This window comes from Schistocerca americana, chromosome 3, assembly GCF_021461395.2.
Source record: "Schistocerca americana isolate TAMUIC-IGC-003095 chromosome 3, iqSchAmer2.1, whole genome shotgun sequence".
Classification (NCBI taxonomy): Eukaryota; Metazoa; Arthropoda; class Insecta; order Orthoptera; family Acrididae; genus Schistocerca; species Schistocerca americana.
The window spans coordinates 77,699,402-77,720,459 of record NC_060121.1 but is presented as its reverse complement, the minus strand read 5'-3'; the positions used below and the strand labels follow the sequence as shown (position 1 = coordinate 77,720,459).

The following is a 21,058-nucleotide window of genomic DNA, read 5'->3' as shown; positions in this document are numbered from 1 at the left end:
AAATGGTATGTCTGCCTTGGTTCATACCCCTCACACCAGCAGGTGCCTCCTCTCCAATGCTTTCATCCACCAGGTAGACACAGTTGTTAGCTTCATCTTCTAGAAATAGTATTACTAAGAGTATTAACGATTATGAACCTGCTGCTAGTGGTAGTACGGTACGACGTCAGATTAGGGGCATCGTCACCACTCTAGAATACTCGGCAGTTGCCAGGGCCTTTGAGGGTCGTATCTCTTTCGCTAGAATTGAGAATCCGGCTCTCAGGTATTGAGACCCAGTCAGAGTTCTATAAGCAGGACTCTGAGTGCTTGCGAATGAGCTCCTGAAAACCACAGATGATCCTAGGTTTAATGACTTTAAATGTAACTCAATACTGTGCTGCGAGTTGACTCACCTTCTCGTACAGCAGGGTGTTGGTCAAGAGAAAAGATTGTACTACAGTATATCTGGGGCATCTGGTGTGATAATGGCATTATATCTCAGAACAAATCAATCGGCGAGTGCTATCGTGAACCCATCTTGGTTGCTATGCTGTCCCAGTTTCCCAAAACGGAAGTTAGAGGGTCAGGTAAGGCAGTCAGCCAAATGCCACACCTCGACAGTACTGTGCAGCGAGCTGACTCAGGCTCACATGCAGACGAGTCTCGCTGAAGAGAAAATCCCACACTACATCTGGGGCATCTGGGGTAATAATGGCATTTATCTCAGAGCATATGAATCGGCGAGTGGTATTGTGAATCCACCTTGGGCGCTTTACTGCCCCAGTTTCCCGAGATGGAAGTTAGGGGGTCAGGTACGGCATCCAGCCAAATACCACACCTCAACATCCATATTCATGTCTATGATCCACTAAATGGAAGATGTAGTTATATCGAGCTCCCTAATGATGTAGCTGATAAGAAGGCTTCCAAAATGAAACGATCTGGTTTGTTTTGCAAGGACAGTCCTGACTCTCCAGATAAATTAAAAGAAACATGAATAGCGCACATCTCGATATGGAATAGGTCTTGACATTCGTGGATGTTATAACTTTGCCGGCACTGAGTTCCTCATAAAGATTCAGGACACACCTAAACTTGAGGCAGAAAATTGAGGAATATTGGTTCACATTTCTGGCCTGAAGACTCAGAAAAGCAAACCAGATAAAGCTGATGACAATGATGACAGTGGAATTTGATTGTTCGTCACTGTATGCTCAATGTTAGGACAATCACCGCTGCTGCTGCTGTTAGTTTTATATTACGTGTTGCTCTACCTTTGAGAAGATCTCATGTGCATGAGTCAAATTCAGTATTCCATGGTACATTACCCTATCATTAATTGAATAATTTATGGTTTTTTTCGTGGGTCTTATGAAAATAAGATTCATTAAGCCAGGTATTCACTTAAACTGCCTATCACCAATCTGTACTTTCCCATCAGTCACATTTATACACTGCATTTATGGCCTTCCCATGCTGACCCCGAGTGTTCTATCTGGCCAGGGCCTTGATGGTTAATGAATGGCAGCACCATCGTTATTGCATGGTTTTGTTTTTCTGAGAGCTGCCTGAGAGATGCATAACCGGCTTAAAGGTCTCTCTTAGTGTTTTCTGTCGATCCATACCGGTATGCCCTAACTTTAGCAACTGTAATATCTCTAGAACAGCTTTCCGTGCCTGAATGACTTTCTGCTTAATTGACATCAGACCTCTCTGCAGCGTGGTGTTTTACATATAGCCATTCATCATCTCATTATTATGTGACTGCTCCCCCTTTTCAATAACTAGGGCCTCTACATGTATTTCCGCCTCATTAGTGCCAATCTTTTCACTCAAGTCACTTACTTTCTTACCAGTTTCATTATGTAATTCATTTAATGTTTTGATCATTCTCAGAAGAGTCTGGTAATATGTCTCTAACTCCAAGTTTATGCATGTTAGTCTGAATTTTTGTATCCATGTACAATCGAATATTATGTCTATGTACAATCATTCTCTTGGGTTGAGAGCCCGACATTCATGCAAATTTGTCCTTGGTACAGCGTATACTGATGTACTCTCTCCTCTTACCAGGATACATATACAGAAACTCTACAAAGTTTCGCCTAACCTACCATAATTCCGTATTCTTGTTGTTTCAGTAACGAGAAACTCATACTGTGAATGATTGCAAACAATCGGCACATACCTTTATAAATTATTCAACAACCTGTCATTTCCTATATGTGCTTGGTAAATGTATTTTAAATTCAGATTGTCCTGTTTCAAGGCTATAAAGAGGTTTGCATTATCCCTAATCAATTGTTTTGGGATCGTGGTATATAAAAACAGTGTTTGGCTTTAATTATTCAGGTAGTGAGCTACCACTGCTTTCACTGAATGTTGTGTATGTAACGTCTTTTACACCATGCATTATGTTCTGTAATAACTGATACTTAGATTAAAACAGTGTTTTTGCAAATACATAAACATGTTCAATTTGGACTCTGTCTACATGTGTTGACAGTATCACGAGAACATTTGTCTTGCCGCAATTGGATGGACCTACAATGTTTGTTCATATATTACAGTAAGGAGTATTCTATTCTTCTTCTTCTTCGGGACTTCTCTTTCACCTTCACAAGACCAGTTACTTACAACAAAGTCCTTGTGACGAAGATGTTTCGCCCACCCTGCCATGATACCAACAATGTGAGATACCAACAAGTAGTGAGTGCATATAGAAAGGTACACACACACTTGTAAGGATGGTCATACAGTAATATGTGTGGCCATTGTTGCTCACTTGTGGCTACACAGAGAATTCAACAACATGTATGTACCTATGAAAAGAAACTTCATCATTCAGTTTGACAATGACTGGTGAGAAGGTGTTTGAGCAACTATCTGCAGCTGCATGAAACAGGCACAGCCTTGAATATAATGATATTACCAAGTGTAATACTATGACTATAATGAGAGAGGTATGGAATAAAATACACACAGTTTGAGATTATGTTTACACATGATTTATTTAAATATTGTACACTGGATGCAGCATTTCAAAAAAATCACCAAACTCCTCAATAAATCTTTTTGATTTGCAACAAATTCTGAGCAGATCTCCTTCAAACCAATGGCCACCTCACAATACTCAGGTCTTTCACACATACATTTAACCCGTTTCTCGTTTGACTCTGGGTTGATGCACAAACAAAGGTGCTGTTCCAAAGCATCATGTTCACTATGGACACATAGAAAGTTTACAACATTATTGCATGTGGATTCTATGGTTGGCAATCACCGACTCAATCCCTCCAGTGCAGCGTGTTGCAGCGTATAGCACAGTATCCATGTTGTATATGTTCATAACTATAGTGTACTGCATATAAACACAAATGTCACCTGATTTCGCACATGGTGCAGAGTCATCATACACTGTTATAACAGGTAGTGTCACACCAGTAAGGTGTATGTCCGGTATGGTATGAGTTGGATAATACTCTGTGATCATCTGCTGACTGACATAAGTGACAAATTTAATCCTAGTTGAACTTAGAAATAGCAGTTTAACACCCTGCGATGTATTTTCAATTTTTATCCTCACATGCAAGTTCCAATCATGATGTGCTTCTATATCAACAGTTGCACATTTCGTTCCACTAGGAGTTATATGTAGCACACTTGGTATCTTCTTATACACAGTATCTGCACTCTGTCCCTGCAGTACCACAGGGAAATTCTGCTGGAATGGCTCATATGTCAGTGACCAGTACTGCATTCCATCTTGTTGGTCAGGACCAGTAACAGCACTTGAGGCATTGGGAAAAGACCATACATCCTCACCACAAAAATCAATGAGCAGCAGAGACAATTACAGCAGCTCCTTGTCCTGCTCCAGCAAGTGGGCTATGTGTAGCACTTCCTTATCCACAGCATCTGCCTCTGCCCCTGTGCTACCACACGCATGTACTGGTGGGATAAGCTGTATGTCGGTGACGAGTACTGACATCCATCTTGCTGTTTAGAATCAGCAGTAGCATTTGAGGTGTCAGGAATAGGCCGACCATCCTCATCACTCTAATCAGTGAGTGGGGAGACAATAACAGCTTCTTGTCTTGCTCCAGAATGTGGGCAATGTGTACTACAGGATCCCTTGTGATCACCTCTGGGTTTGACATGTTGGAGGTTTTTGCTGCAACAGGTCCAGATGTTGGTACAGGTCTCAACAACATGGTGGCTGAGGTTGGTGAGAGAGCAGATTCAGCAGAGGTCGAGGTGCTGGTGGTCACTCCTGCAGGTTCCGTCAGGCCGAAGGCAACTGCTGAGCAACGAGATGGAAGTGCCACATTCAGACCAAGCCACAAAACAACAAATAACGATGCTATCTACAGACAAAGATGTAACATGCGATATTTACTTTTCCACTTCTTCCTGCTTGCAGGGCTGTGCTCGCTCTTGGCAGCTTCTGCTGATGTTTCACGGTTCTTCTGCTTCTGCTGGCTGGCTGAGTCAGACGGAGCCTGCAGAGCTGTTGAGACTGCCTTACATCTCCTCTGATGATATATCCAGATATTGCGATCCAATTGGCTGAAGCCTATCATGTGACTGGATTCATGTTCCATTTGGTCCCCGCTCTTTTTTTCTGGACTGGCATCTTGGATAACAAGGGTTGGGGAGGGGAAGGAGGCTGGGAGTTCCCTGAGGGGGACCCTCATGCTGGCTGGGAGAAACTCATGATGTCATCATGGGATGGAGGATAATTAATTGGCAATTAATGAATTTGCATAATTAATTATATATCAATTCGATATCAAAATGGACTAGAAGTGGCTCAGCCCCACTGCTAGCGTATATGTCATACTGTCCTACAAAGAGTGTACACTGGTAGAGTTGCACCTGGTGACCACAACTGGAAACAATGTTTTCCAGTGTATGTTGGATACATATTAACACATTAGCATACCTACCAAGTTTCGCTGCCATATGATAATTGGTGCCCACACTAGACCACCGTAATTATAACCATCTGGTATTATATTTCGTATATTATTTCATCAACATTAAAAACCATTTATTTCCGGGTACATGTTCATTATTTCCTTGCCGGTTCTGTATTAAATGTCTTCTGTTCATTAATATACAGCCTGAAAATGCAGTGTTATTGTCAGCCAGAAAGAGAGATAATTTCAGTTACTGGGAGAATACAAATTCTCCGCAGCAGATGTACATCACCAGCTACATCTATACTCTGCAAACCACTATCAAATTCATGGCAGAGGGTACGTCCCATTGTATCACTTATTAGGGTTTCTTCCAATTGCATTCACGTATGGAATGCGTGAAGAATGGTTGTAAGAATGCCTCTCGGCCTGCTGTAATTATTACAATCTTATCTCATGATCCCTACGTGAGCGATACATATGGGGTTGTAATATATTTCTAGAGTCATCATTAAAGCAAGATCTTGAAATTTTGTTAATAGACTTTCTCAGAATAGTTTACGTCTACCTTCAAGAGTAGGAAAGTTCAGTTCCTTCTGTATGTCTGCGACACTTTCCCATGGATCAAACAAACCTGTGACCATTCGTGCTGCCCTCCGTATACGTTCAACATCCCCCGGTTAATAATTTTTTTATTGGTCCCAAACACTTGAGCAATATTCTAGAATAGGTTGTACGAGTGATGTATAAGCAATTCGCTTTTTATACGGATGGCACTTCCCCAGTACTCTACTAATAAAACGAAGACTATCACCTGCTTTACCCACGACTGAGTCTGTGATCATTCCATTTCATATCCCTACGAAGTGTTACACCCAGGTATGTGTATGAGGTGGTCGTTTCCAACAGTGACTCCTTGATATGATAGTCATAGGATACTACGTGTTTTCGTTTTATGAAATACACAGTTTTACATTTTTGAACATTTAAATCCAGTAGCCAATCTTTGCACCAGATAACTGCATCATCTGCAAGAGGTCTGAGTTTGCTATTGATATTGCCTGCAAGGTCATTAATATATAACATGAACAGCAAGGATCCCAACACACTTCACTGGGACAGACCTAAAGTTACATCTAATGTGACGATCACTCTCCATCCAAGATAACATGCTGCATCCTCGCTACCAAAAAGTCCTCAATCCAGTCACAAATTTCACTTTATCCACCATATGATCGCACTTTTGGCAATAAGCGTAGGTGCTGTACCGAGCCAAATGTTTTCCGAAACAGAAAAATACTGCTTCCATTTGACTGCCTTGATGCAAGGCTTTCAGTACGTCATGTGAGAAAAGTGCGTGTTTGGTTTCACATGCTCTGTTTTCGGAATCCGTGCTGGTCGGCATGTTGGTGGTCTGTTCGTTTGAAGATACCTCGTTATATTTGAGCTCAAAATGTGTATTAAGATTGTACAACAAGTCGATGTCAAATCTATTGGACGGTAGTCTTCAGATGTTTCTCTACAAATCAAAATGTGTAGATATTTCCCCAATTTAATTCTCGCACCACTGCGGAAATGAGTGATATAGATGCCATAGTCAGTGGTGTCGGAAAACAGTTGAAACTACAACTATTAAAGCGGCCTCTTCACTTTCTACGGTCAGCGAGCTTCCCTTCGGCCACCTGCAATCGAAACTCCAACGTAACGTTCAACCAAATACAAACTCAGTACCCTCACCAGAAATTACTCGGTGCGATTAAACTGAGCAACATAATTAAAGAGTTACTTTTTTCTAAACCCCATAATTTTCTCCCACTGCGGCTCCTAAGTTTTAAGTTACGCTCAAAGATGCCTAAAATCTCCCTCTGTAATGTTCCGAAAGCTCGGCGTTCTGCAACGCTACCCTCGGTCCCGGCGATGCTTCAGACAGCGAGGTGTCGACACCTGCGAAGATAAGGTCACAGCTCAGCTCATGTGAGCTGTAAGGAGGGTCTGTTTTGTCACATCAGCACCAAATTTCACCGCAATTCTGCCCAACGCCACCGCGGACGTATCGCACGACGAGAAGGTCGTTAAGCCCCACCTTTACCCTCATTCCACCCCTTCTTTTGGCGCCTCTGCAAATGGAGGTCGGAAACGCTGCACCTCATGTTGAAATCAGCGATTCTGGGTGGGCGACGATAACATAACACTGCCACTCCGAATCGACACGAAAATACGTCAGCGAGTGAGAAAGGGCGGCAAGGAGACATATCGTTCCCTAGCGTGTCGATTGTCACACATTTCGTGGTCGGAAACGTCAGTTCGCAGTGTAGTGGGCATTAGCACTCCCTCGGACAATTCGACCTTCTCTAAGGCCATTGTGGGGCTGCATCACCACTGAATGTGATCGCATCCCTTCGGAGTGCAGCGCGGCCGCAATTTTGGTTTTTGTTCTCGTGTACCGGTTTGAACCACAAGTGACCGTTCAAAACCACCTGGCGTAATCTGATCGTGATTCGAAGCAGTAAAGCAAACATATACTTTTATAATCCTCCCTAGGATGTGATAGAGATTCCTTCAGGCCCTGGAGCTATGTTCAGTTTTAGCAGAACAATCTAGAAAGTATACTGCTTTTATCTTTGCTGGCAGGTCTTACAAATTTAGGGTTTTGCCCTTCGACCTTCGTAGTGTTTAGCTCCGCCCTGGACACGGTCCTGGGGCAGGAATTGCAGGATCGAATAACATTGTACGTGGACGATCTGCTAGTCGCAACGCCCACGTGGGAAGAGCACCTGGATGTACTGGATGGGGTGTTCAAGAAGTTCTCTGAGTTTGGTGTAACAGCCAGCTTAGAGATATCGAAGTTTGCTAGAGATAAATTAAAATTTATTGGCTACATTGTTTCTCCCACATGCAAATTACATGATCCAGAAAATATTGATGCAATTCGCAGTTTCCCAGAACCTGCACTAAAAAGCAACTTAAATCTTTCCTTCCGCATGCAACATTTTTTCGCCGTTTTGTACCCGCTCAGCCGATGAAGGATCCCGATATTTTAAATTTCCTGAAAAAGAATGTGGTTTGGCTTGGTCAAGCAAATGCTAGAAGGCCATCGATAATATCAAACATCGTTTGGTATCAGCGACCATCCTGCTTTACACCGACACGACGACGGGTTTCTGAATAGCAACTCACGCTTCCTGCTCCGGTTCAGGAGCATGCCTCTTTCAGGAGGAGAACACAGAAGGCAAGATAACGAACGAAGTCATCAGTTTTGCAAGTAGAGTCCTGACTGAATGTGAAAGATCTTATACCACTACAGAGTTAGAGGCATTAGGCGCTGTGTGGTCTCTTAGGAAACTTAAGTATTAGATCCATGGTAAATATATCAAAGTTTTTTTTGTGACCACCAGGGGCTTAGTTTTCTCTGAACGTGCAAATTGTTGCATAAGCGCCTAGAGCGGTGGACGGTGCTACTCCAGGATTATGATTACGAGATTATGCATATAAATGGCACGGAGAACGCCGTAGCAGACGCTCTCTCTCGTTTACCACACGGTATACTTGAATATTCGGACCTAGCAGAACAAGTGTCCAATTTCAAAATTATGTTGATGAAAGACTCATCAGTACTATTTAGAAATTTGTAGGAACGTGGCTAATTTCCAGGATGCAGATGACACGTTGCCACAAATTGTCACAATACTTTACGATCCATAATGATGTTGTTTTCCACCACCAACGCAGACAACCAGGGTCACGGTTTGTCTGATTGCCAGACAGGCATAATGAACGTGTGATATGGTACACCCATATCGCATGTGGACACTTTGGGGTGGAGAAGAATTGAGCAGTACTGTTACATACTGAACCTGCACCGATGTGTGCATAAATCACTTCGCATCTGTAAAGTTTGTCAACGAAGTAAGCCTCCTAATCTTTCCAATAAAATAGCACTGCATGCGATTATCACTAATAAACCAGGAGAGGTGGTGCCATTGACGTCTCCGGCGCACACCCCCAGGCGAGAGTAGGTATCAAATACATTGTCGCCTTGTACGGCCTCTTCTCGAAATGCCACTAAGTCAGCAACAGCAGCATCCATCATTAAACGAATCCAGGAAGATTTCTTTCGCAGGTATGGGAAGCCAGATGCTATTCTATCCGATAATGCACCAAATTCCACTGGCAAGAGATGGACAAACTTCTTAAAGGAAAATGGTATCCGCAAGATATTAATAAGCAATTTCCATCCAGAATCAAATAGCAAGGCTACGATTTTCCGGAAACTCAATAGGCTCATTCGGACATATATGTCGAATAAACAAAACAAATGGGTGGTACTTGTTTCACAATTCGAGCAGTTGGTAAATAGTCTTCCCTACACAACGACGCAGCTTACGACAGCGTCTATTACGTTAGATACTAAAGACAGGAATGAATTGGTCAATCTTCTGCCGAAATATTCTGATAATGAATTGTCCAGAGAGGAACGAATCAGACGAGTGCTTATCGCTGTTACTGCCATTGCACAGATTAGTAAGCGTCCTTATGATAAGAAGCTTGGCAAAGTGCAAGAGTATAAAGTCAGAGATCGTATCCTCCTGAGATACACCAAAAACCTTCATTACTTCTAAATCAGAACAAGAAATGACAAACTTCGTACACTGGCCCATACGAAATTGTACGTTTTCCTCACGAAAGCAGCTATTTGCCTGCCTACCCGACATATCGGAAGCTTAAATGTTCTCAAGGAATATGGACAATAATAAACAGAATTCATATTTATCTATGTACACAAGGGCATACAGCGTTTCATATTATTTTCCTTATTATTATTATTATCATCTATATTAAATCTATATTATCTAAAGAATTTTGTATTCATATATTTGTTAAGATAGTCAGAATACACACTATAAAAGGAACAGAGAGAGACTATAAAGTCGCTTATAAACAAATAAACCGCATTTGATTAATTAATGAGGAAGCACTGTACATACTAGTCTAATGCACAGATTACTACTAGTTTTGATATTCATTTCCTGTGTTTAGCTGTAAAGTATTTCTTATGTTTTATCTTTGTTTGCTTTTTTATGTTTATTCCTAGATTAATAGGCGGTTCATATGGCTCTACGCACTATGGGATTTAATATCTGAGGTCATCAGTCCCCTAGACTTAGAACTACTTAAATCTAACCAACCTGAGGATATCACACACATCCATGGCCAAGGCAGGATTCGAACCTGCGACTGTAGCAGCAACGCGGTTCCGGACTGAAGCGCCTAGAACCGCTCGGCAACAGCAACCGGCCTTCCCCCTTCCATCAGAGCCGGTTACGGGTCTGTGATAGTTACAATGGTTAACCCTAGTCACTCTTAACGACCAATTCAAAACGCAGAAAGTTTTTAATTTGACGAACATGGAAGGCGACCGACATTTAGTGTTTTTTATTTAAAAATGGGTCTTAAAATTAATGTAAGATGTCTTCCCATTTTAAAAAATGGATCGTGGAATATACAATAGCGGCAGGGGGAACAAAGAATGTTTTTACTATACAATATCATTATCACAGAATGAACCTGTAAGAGGCGTAATTTGCAATTGAAGAAACCAAGTATCAGACATTTTCATTACAATTAGATAGTTTGTTTTTACTCCTGTCATCCGAAAACTACTTTCCCGTATCCAGAATGAGATGTTCACTCTGCAGCGGAGCGTGCGCTGATATGAAACTTCCTTGCAGATTAAAAGTGTGTGCCGGGTCGAGACCCGAAGTCGGATTTTACTTTCCCGTACATTGTTTTTCACAAATTTGCTTAAAACGTGAGTAGTCAGTTATACAGATCTCTACAGCTTAGCCTATTGGGAGGGCTATGCCTCTAAATTAATGTGACTCATCAGAAGTTACTCACGATATTCGCCGTCTGGTTTGGTATCTGGTACAACCTGTGGTGGTGACTCGCGGGATTTACAGTAGTCATATCTATACCAAATCCATGCAATAGTGGGAATGAACAGTAGAGCTACAGGCAGAGACGTAACGCTCGAAATGACCACTCGACTGGAATAATTCCGAGTGTGCCGTTCAGCAATGTGCATGGCAGCAAGTGGAGTGACGAAGGAACACAGTTTCGTGACAACCGACAAGCAGTGAAGTTACTTGTCTATCCCTTAAAATTAGATATGCGTTACAAAAGTTGAAGCGTTCAACATCTTTGTAAGACTTTGCTTTTATTAGGACACTGTTGATGCCTTAGAGCAAGAACTGGAAAATTGAGAAGGATCACTGCAACAAGAGGGGAGCGATAATTCAGTATAAATGAGGCTGGAAAAGAACATGACAGTCTTTGTACTGTCAGAGGACATAGTCCCGATCAATTCTACTAGCTCCTCACCGACAGAAAAAAGAAATACAGACCAGGGCTGACAACACGGCAAGAGAGTAAGTAATGAAAGCGGAAGGGTCAAAAAATTGACTGCAGCAGAGTGCCGTCATGGGCGCCCACTGACCATTCCAGCATAATGGATGCACGTGCACTGTGCCCCGCCAGTAGCGAAAATAACCGCAGCATCAGAAGAGATACTCGGTCTACCGCAGAAATCGATAGGTGCCTAGTCTCACGTCAATCGATAGATTATGCCATTTGGTGTATCCGTTTACTTAAGACCGTAGTGGCGTGGCCACTAAGCTATTGTTTCCCAATTCAGTGTGCCTTATTTTGGCATACGTGATAGAGCTTTGGCATCACAGTCAGTGACAATACTTCTGAATGTGTGTCAGCTCAGGCAACTACTACCACTTTCATCAGATAATATTTTCCTCCCTCCTGTTGCACTGGGGATTGGTACTGTAGCTAAATTATTAAAGTAACACGTGTTAAGGGTCGCACACTGTGCTCGTATTCAGCACAAAATGTATACATCGGGTAGAGTGCACTGCGTGAGCATCTCTCAGTGACAGTAAACAATTATTTACTGTTCGGGCATAACGTCGAGCGCCGGCACACCAGGTGCGAACGTTAGAGCAGAGAGGGCTGTGAGATGGCGTCAGCCAATGGCGCGTTGACCGACCCCTCTCCAGGTCGACAACACGACGGTAGCGCCATCTACACAAAAAGGTCATAAGCGCGGCGCCGCGTGGTCGTGGCCCAGTTAAAGACTAGCAGTTGGCCGACTTCCACAGTGGCATCGAGCATAGGCGGTTGTATAGCAGCGACTTAGAGAAACAAGAAATCTCTTCAGCTTATACAATCCGAAATACAAGAGAAGTAATGCAGTTCCTGTCACCCTTTCCTTGCAACACATCTGTATCTCACACACTTCAGTATTGTAATCATCTCCTTTTGTAATAAACTTCTTTAATACGATTTGCTTGAATTGTCTAGTGATCCGAGAAAGCAGGTTTCCTGGGCAACCCATATTTGACGAGTAGACAAGACGTGACATTGGTGGAGAGTTGGTCAACGGATCCCATGGCGGCAGCCACCACAGCTTCTCTGCTTTCCTTCTTTGTGGGTTTTTGTGTTTTGCTGGCGCCTAAATTCTCTCTTGTCCTTTCTTTGCAGGGATGTGTTTGTTGATTGAACAGTATCTCTTAGAGAGTGTTTTGCTAATCTGTGTTTTCAGGTGGGCATTGCAGAAATATTCTTTGCTTTTATTCTTATTTTTATTGCTTGTCATGTCCGTTTATTGCATTTCACTCTTGCAATATGAGCAACCTACCTATACCCCCCACCTACACACACACACACACACACACACACACACACACACACACAGGCGCCGCAGACGAAAGCGATATATGCAACACAGCTAGTACAGATGTTTCAGTTGCAGAGCCAACAAATATCAACTGCATTAAACACGGTACAGCACTTACTGGCCAACGCTGCGTGCCGAATAGAACAACAATCTACAGTTACTGTAGCTTTGAATGCCATACTGTCTTTTCGACGGTTTGACGAATAAGAGGAACAGCTCGAGTGGTTGCAATAGTCTGAAGCCCACATAATTGCTCACAACGTAGGAGGTACCGTGAAAGTCTATTATTTTTTGTCTATGGTAGGAAGTGCAGTGCTTCTACTCATTCAGAAATTATTCCGTAACGCCACTCCGCCTGAACACTTTCTAGATTTGCTAACTATTCTGTAATTGCAAAAAATTCGCCACTGTCATGTGCACGGGGATCCTTGTGTATCTCTTCCCCCAGATCATGGAACATCAGGACAGCGCAGCCACAGCAGCCGCTGAATTGTTGTCTAGCGATCCGAGGAAGCAAGTTTCCTAGGCACCTCGTATATTTAGATAAGGAGGTACGTTTTAGTTTTTGGAACGATTTCGCCGGGCGGTGTGGCCGAGCGGTTCTAGACGCTTCAGTCTGGAACCGCGCAACCGTTTCGGTCGCAGGTTCGAATCCTGCATCGGGCATGGATGTGTGTGGTGTCCTTGGTTAGGTTTAAATAGTTCTAAGTCTAGGGTACTGATGACCTCAGATGTTAAGCCCCATAGTGCTCAGAGCCATTTGAACCATTTTTGTAAGATCCTATGAATTGCTACGCTGCATCGAAGATTCTCGCAGGGGGCGACAGTCGATTTTCAAGTGACGAACTGACCTCGAAATCTGAAAACCGCAAGTCAGCTTTGTAAATCATAAAAAGTAGCTTGGAGTGTGTTTCTTTGCTTTTTGTGTATTTTGTGAGGACACATGTAATTGTGCTCGGTAAAAACAATATGTTATTTTGATATGCGAAGGGAAGATTGTGGCTGTATTCCAAAGTTGTCTAACTGCTGGACGCTGTAGCCGAGCGAGGCCCGGCGCAGTCGGTGTGGCGTCACACCAGGTGGCACGTGCTGTGGTCGGCAGGAGCCGGCGCCGCGTCGGCGGCGGGCGAACCTCTGGGGCGCGACCCGCTCGCCTGGTGTCTCTAGGACGAAGCAATATTCACGCGGTTGTGAAACGTTAGAAAATCTATATGGCTCGTTGGCGCAGTGGTAAAATCAACATCGATATGTAACACTCGATTGATTTCTGTTATTGTTACGTGTGCAAAGCTCGTAACTCACTTTGACTACATTTTGTGACGTAAGGATACGACTGGAAACACTGCAGACTGACAAGCTGGTTACAGATAGTCACTGTCAGAGGCTCGTCCTCATACCGTGATTGCAGCTACAAAATAAATGGCAGTAGCCGCCCTAATTTGAGTGAAGCATTATTGTACACGATCGGTAATTGGCATTATTTACGAAAGTACCGCTATGGTGTCCTAAGTAGAACTTCGCGGTATTTGTATTTCAGTATGCAATTCGTGATTAGTACGAAATCTCTATTAGGAGTACGTTTACTCGGGCAGGATTCGACTATACTGGTGTATTACATTGTCTCTCTCTCATGTAGCAAGGATTTCCACGAAAATGCATACCGTAGCAGGGGCCCTTACTAAAATATGGATCTCCGTTAATTACTCGTGCTACAGTGACAGATAAGATGGCCAAATCTGCCGGGAAGTGTTAACAAATTCTAATGGGGTTGGTAGATTTGGCTTCACTCAAAACTACGTCCATGTTGGTTCTGCTTCTTCAATCACACAACGGAGTCAGGTTGCCTGAGAAACTAGAAATATTTTCTTTTATCCAATGAAAGCTATTAGCGTTAGCCTGCGTGCTAAGATTGATATGGTAGATTGTGCAGAACGGTTTCAGGTGAGCACTGAGCTCTCCAACATTGGACTTAGTTTAGTGCGTAACTGTTCATTTGAAAATGGATGTACTGTTGTATCTTTAGATTTCCATAATTCTTTGCCAAGTTTGGATATAATGAGTGTTTTATAAAGGGGACTTTCGGTATACTCCGGTTAGTACAGAAACACACTGTGCGGGTCATAAACAACAACCGTACGTGGCCGGACAGCTGAGCGCCGTATCACGTCAGAAGGGGTGGGGATGCCGGCGCGCATTCGAACCTCCGCGCGTGGGCGACAATGCGACGTCGCTCGCCGTAACGGCCAAGTTTTTCCGAAGTAACTTCGCTAACACTTCCGATGAAGAGTGACTGGAAACTTCCAATTATATGTTTCATATTCTCCACTACGGCAACCCGCGAAGCACGCGCAACAACACAAGCTGCTTACGGATGGAAAATCGCATCTGCGAGTGCGGCCGACAACGACGCGCCTACCTCCGGGAACTTCAAGATGACGTCAGATGCTGTACGGAAGGTAGGAAATAACTGACTTGGGTTGCTACGTCTCTGACATGTATGTGTAAAGACATTTTATTATTGGCTCAACAGTACCTCAGTATGCTTCCTTTTAATTTTAGTTGTGTGGATAAATGAGGCAAGTCCGTGACACAGAAACTGTACAACTAGTTAGTTACATTTTATTGATTGTGAATTTTTATTTTGGTGTTACTCTGAGAGTGCATATGGATAGCAATGAAACGGGGTACCGTTTAAGTATAGGGACTTTGGGGAGAGAAGATAGGAGAGAGGATGTAAACCATGGGGAAAATTTAAATGTTAATTGGATAGAGTAGAACTAGTTTGGTGAGCAGTAATGACCATGCCAAAAGTGTCGAGGCTGAAACTATAGGTACCTTTGCGAAAAGTAATCCTACCAGTATGGTCAATATGCCATCTGCAGATGTTAGTACCAATAAGCTTGTGCTTATCACATAGGGTAAGTTGAGAGATAACACACACCAAGTATTCAGCACACATTTATTAATAACTCGTATATAACAAATATGAAAGTTGAACGTGTTACGCGCCGCAAGTTAACACTGGAAGTAAACAGTCCAAAAAAGCAAAGTCACAAAGGCAGGGCGCTCTGCGCCAGAGACGCCACAACATTCTCCGCTCCGTGGATAATGCACGTATGCACGTGTCGGACGAGTGCTGACAGATGTAGTCCGTATGGCGGAAACACCTCGGCAGAAGGTCCTTACCCAGATTACGAACAGCATCGACGAGTCGCTTGTTATCTCTATAGATCGTGAAAGGTCACCCCTCGAAGTCAATACAGTAATGTTTAATCACCTCACACACACAGCGAGTAGGTCATGGTCGAAAGCCGACCAACTGCACTGGCTCTTGATCAGTTTCTTGGAAAAGACGTGGAGGGGTTGGGTGGAGTCGGCAGTGTGCTGTTGTAAAACACCACCCACAGCTAAGTCACTGGCATCAGTCGTGATCGTGACATGGGCCTCGGGTTCAGGGTGGGCAAGTGTTACAGCTTTGGCGAGGACAGCCTTACGGTTACCAAAAGCGTCGAGCATGGGTTCTGTTCACTACAACTTCCGTTTCCCAGTGGTGTTTTTGCCAGAGAGAGTGTCGATGAGGGCTATTTGATGGAGGCAGCTTGAGGAATATAGTGGCAGTAAAAGTTTGCCACACTCAGAAAACGACGGAGCTGAGCATAAACCTCGGGAAGAGGAAGATCAAGTACGGTTTCGACATGAGAACTTGTTGGTTGGCAGAAACATTAAGGCCTACAAAGGTAACTGATGTGGAAGACCGATGAGATTTATCTCGTTTAATTACCACGCCATTGGCAGCGAGGGTTGAATGGACTGCATCGAGGTGAACGTGATGCTTGTCAGCGGAGGAGGAAAAGATCAGTACATCATCTAAGTAAGCATAAGCAAATGACACAGGGATCAAAATGGTTCAGATGGGTCTGAGAACTATGGGACTTAACATCTGAGGTCATCAGTCCCCTAGACTTAGACCTACTTACACCTAACTAACCTAAGGACACCACACACATCCACGCCCAAGGCAGGACTCGAACCTGCGACCGTAGCAGCAGTGCGGTTCTGTACTGAAGCGCCTAGAACCGCTCGGCCGTAACAGCTGGCGGAGCAAAGTGGAATCAACGAACCGCTGCCACGTCTGAGCAGCATTGTTCAATCCATGAGGCATGTAACAGTATTTGAAGAGGTCAAGGGATGTGATGATGGCCATCTCCAGAATATACGGTGGATGCATAGGGATCTGATGATACATCTTGAAACAATCTAAAAACGGAGAAAACGTTAGAACCATGGAGTAATTGCATGAAATCGCGAGCATCAATGGGCCTGTCGTCCCCGCACATGTGTAAGATGCCGTCCTTTTTGGGAACAAGGTGAATAGGTGAAGACCAGTTGCTATCAGAGGGGCAGAGGACGCTCGAAGCCAGCAGATCCTGAACGAGCTCCTTTGTGTGCAGAAGTTTGGAGGTGTTAAGGCGCCTGGCCTTATAACGAACAGGTGGGCCATCGGTGGTGTGAGTCCTATGACAAGTGCCGTTACTGGTGGCTTAAACTCGTATAGGGCGGTCAAAAATCTATCTGGAGGCAACGTCGGTTCACTGGGGCGTCAGCTGAAGTCGATGATGGAAGACGCGATGCAGGAGTGAAGCATGCAGATGCGTCTTGTAGAATCGTCCGTGATGGTGAGAAAACAACAGCAGGCTGTGGAATGCTTGACACAGGAGCAAATTGGTGAGACGAAGCTGTAGAGGCGTGTGACGGACCAGCTCTCTGCGGGTATGAAGATAGGTTATGTATGGTATGCCATGCATGTGACAATTCAGTGGAGGCAGAGATGATGCGTTTGCATAAGGCATCAGTCTGGGTGTGGAATTCGTCGATTTGTGAGCACACGTGCAACAGATCAGAGAGCCATGTAGCAATGCGCTCGACCTGGGACGCAAAGCATAGCCGAGGAGGCAGAGACTGAAGTCATGCCGAACTCGTGTGAGCACGAAACTGTAGAGCCAGACGTGTGGTGGAGCACGGCGGCCTGCAGGTCTGGTGAAACTGCGTAGTAGTGTAGGAAATCCAACCCGATCACAGGTTCATCCACATCGACAACATCGAAGGTCCAAGGGTAGATGTGAAATGATGATAGAAGCAACATGTTGATAGAGCCATGGACCGCAATAGGAGAACGACTGGCAGCGATCGAGGCGAGATAGTGCGTCGGCAGCGCACCTGGCTGTCAGTGTCGACGAGAAAGCTGATGCCTGTTGATACGTCTGTGGCATAGATGCGTCGCATCGCTGAAGCGAGTGGTGCAGTGCCGAACAATAGGCGCCATGAAGGAATGTGTTGGGATGTGGCGCCTAAACATGTCTCGTTTGGGTAGGCGCTAGGGGTATGGCAGTTGTGGGTTGCATCCGTGAAACCAGCACAGCAGGTATGCTGGTTGGTGCGGTGTGAGAGAGGCCCCAGCTAACTGCGTTGGACCTGGTAGCCGACCGGGTTGCTGCTCGGGCGAGGTCAGTGGCTATCAGGATCCAGCTTTCAGTACCTCCTGTAGGCTTCTAGGTGGCAGCTCCTGACTGGCAGCTGAGGCACAAAGGTGAGCGTGCTGGACTCTGCCTGGAGGACGCAGAACCAGAGGCGCAGGCGTACCGAGCGAGGGTGATGGAATGTCGTTCGTGACATGTGGTGTTGATGACGAATGATAGCATAAACCTGATCCACCATGCATAAACGAACCTTTAATGGGTCGGCGACACGAGACAGTAGATGAAGTTGCAGATACGAAGGCATGTTGACCATTCACAACGTCCAAAGCACAGTGTCAGGCAATACTCGACTGTCGGTTAATGCACGTAGGTGCCGCCAAAGCTGCGAAGTGGTACAGTCGTCCAGGTGCTCACCGTGAACAATGTGGTGGATAGCCTCCGTCGGGCGGAGAGAAAGGCTCTCGATAAGCATTGCTTTCGCTGTAGAACTTTTGTATGAGGCAGGTGGTGAGAGAAGCGAGTCACTGGTGAGGTCTGTGTGAGTGTGGAGGTAGCTCCACAGGCAGACAAAACGGGTGTCGTCGTCTGAAATGCTGTGGATGTCCAGTAGGTGATCCACTAAGGCGAAAAAAGTCTTTGGGTTTTCTTTTTGTAAAAGAAAGTAGTTTAGGAAACCTGCAGGTAACACATGTTGAGGCAGCACCAGCAGACGGAGATCGGTGCGAGCGGAGTGGGACGCCTCCGACGCCAGTATTGCGGTAGCAGTGAACGGTGCATCGCCCGAGGTCTGTGTGGGACAGAGGCCACGTGCAGCACACGGTGCGTACGGAGTGGACGTATCAGTCGGCACAGTGGGTCAAATCTGCAAGCCCGACGAAGGACGCGGCGCAGGTGTAACGGCCGGTGCCGTTGCAGCAGCGGGAGAGAGGCGGCCGCAGTGAAGCCGTGGTGGGGTGATCCGTTAACCAGCGCAGGTGGAGCGGCCGACGCCATTCAGTCGTGGTGCAACCACAGTGCGACGGTTGCAGAAGTCGGTGGGGTCGAGGTGATCGGTGTCGCCGAGACTGCGTGCCGGAGGGAGGAGGAGGGGGAGGGGTGCTGTGACATTTTGCATATTAGAATGTGCTATCCCATGCATATTAATTGTTCGATTCACAGTTCTGGAACTTTGTCGGCACGTCAAACCATCCCAAAGGTAATGATGTACATGAAGGATAAACCACAATGTCTTTAACTAGAAGGTCGTCCACATTGTCGTTAGGCGGCGTGCACTGTCCGTGTTGTGGCTGCTGTTGTACTGCCACGCTAGGTGGCGGCCATATTGTGCCAGGGTAAGGTTAGGTAGCCGCCGGTGTGGCTGGGCGTAAATAAATGTTCACTCTTAACCAAATTCGAAGTAGGTACACTTGTCCACTAGTGGTCGCAAGCATAGTTAATGGGGCCTGTTAGACTTACACCGAAAGACACTGGCAGATCCATTGTGGCGGAAACAATGTCGGCTGGCACTAGAAATTCGTAAATGACGAAAACAAGCACAAAATAACACGCGATGAGATGACAGTGTGTGCAATCTCTCAACTAATACTACGTGATAAGCACAGTGGTGATCCAGACACCAAGTATTCAGTACAAATTTATTAATAACCTATATACACGGCGAGTCAAAAGTCCTTGGACACCTTCATAAGTTGGAAGATTAAAGGGAAAATTGAAATGTGATGATGGGAACAAAGGTTTGAAATGGAGCCACAACTTTTAGAGTGAATGTCATTCATGGCCGCCATCTTGATATCCCCCATTTTGGATCAAGTCATTTTTTTTAATGGGAAGGGAGGTGTATAACACATCAGATAACACTCGCTTGAGCTCTGGAATTGATTGGTGTCATTTGTTTTTGTCTATCTTTGAACTTTAATAACTTCTAAACTGTACAAAACAGACAAAAACAAATTACACCACTAAATTCCAGAGCTCAGGCGAGTGTTATTTGATGTGTAATACACCCTCCTTTCCATTAAAAAAAAAGGACTTGAATCCCAAATGGCGGATTTCAAGATGGCGGCCATGAATGACATTCACTCCAAAAGTTGTGGCCCCATGTCAAACCTTTGTTCCCATCATCACATTTCAATTTCCCCTTTTATCTTCCAACTTCTGAAGGTGTCCAAGGACTTTTGACTCACCCTGTATAACAAATATGGCAGTTGCGCATATTACTCGCCGAAAGTTAACACTGGAACTAAAGCCAAGTCCCAAAGATAGAGCGCTCTACGCCAGAGTCGCCACAAGCACTTTGATTTCTAGTGAAATCAAATCAGGAACAAATAGAGCTAAATAAACAACATGATCTTAGAGATAAAGCCTTCAGAGAGGAAATTTTGGAACAAGAGAAATGACGCGAACTTGCGGAAAAAGCTTTTCGGGAAGACATGTTTGAATTACTCTTACAGAAATAACGAGATCATCAAGACCAAGAATTTAAGAAAGAGGTATTAAAGATGTTTCTTGCTTTGTACCTGTGGTAAAGTTTCTAAAGTTCTCTTTTGGAATATTATTAATTGTGAAAAATGCTGTCAATAACATTTATAAAGGTTTATGTAATTTACGATAACGATATAACATCTGTAGTGAGGGGACAGCGATAGTGATATCGAGAGTTGAAAGGTTGTTGCGTAGTAGAGGGGATGGTGGATGGTGTGTATGTGAAGCGTGCGCGGGAAAAATAGTACTGTGTTCCATGAAAAGCATACGTAATTGTATGGACAGTGATACCGAACTATCAGATTGTTAATTCTCTTTACCACTGCGGTATGTAATGCCATCGCCAGCGAACTTTAAGAGCAAATAAACCGGACTGTGAAAGTGAAGCTAACATTACTTTGTTGTGGCCGACACGAACTGTGTCTTTATTCGAATGAACTTTGCTGGTA

General features: G+C 44.4%; 1 protein-coding gene across 1 annotated transcript in view; it reads left to right on the top strand.

The window, feature by feature from the left end:
* Window positions 1-13,818, top strand: part of LOC124605878 (vicilin-like seed storage protein At2g18540) — a 79,071-nt gene extending 65,253 nt beyond the window's left edge. Inside the window, exon 3 of the mRNA XM_047137826.1 lies at window positions 13,754-13,818. Coding sequence (XP_046993782.1) covers window positions 13,754-13,818 — 65 coding nt within the window. The remainder of the gene's footprint in view (window positions 1-13,753) is intronic.
* Window positions 13,819-21,058: the final 7,240 nt, after the last annotated feature.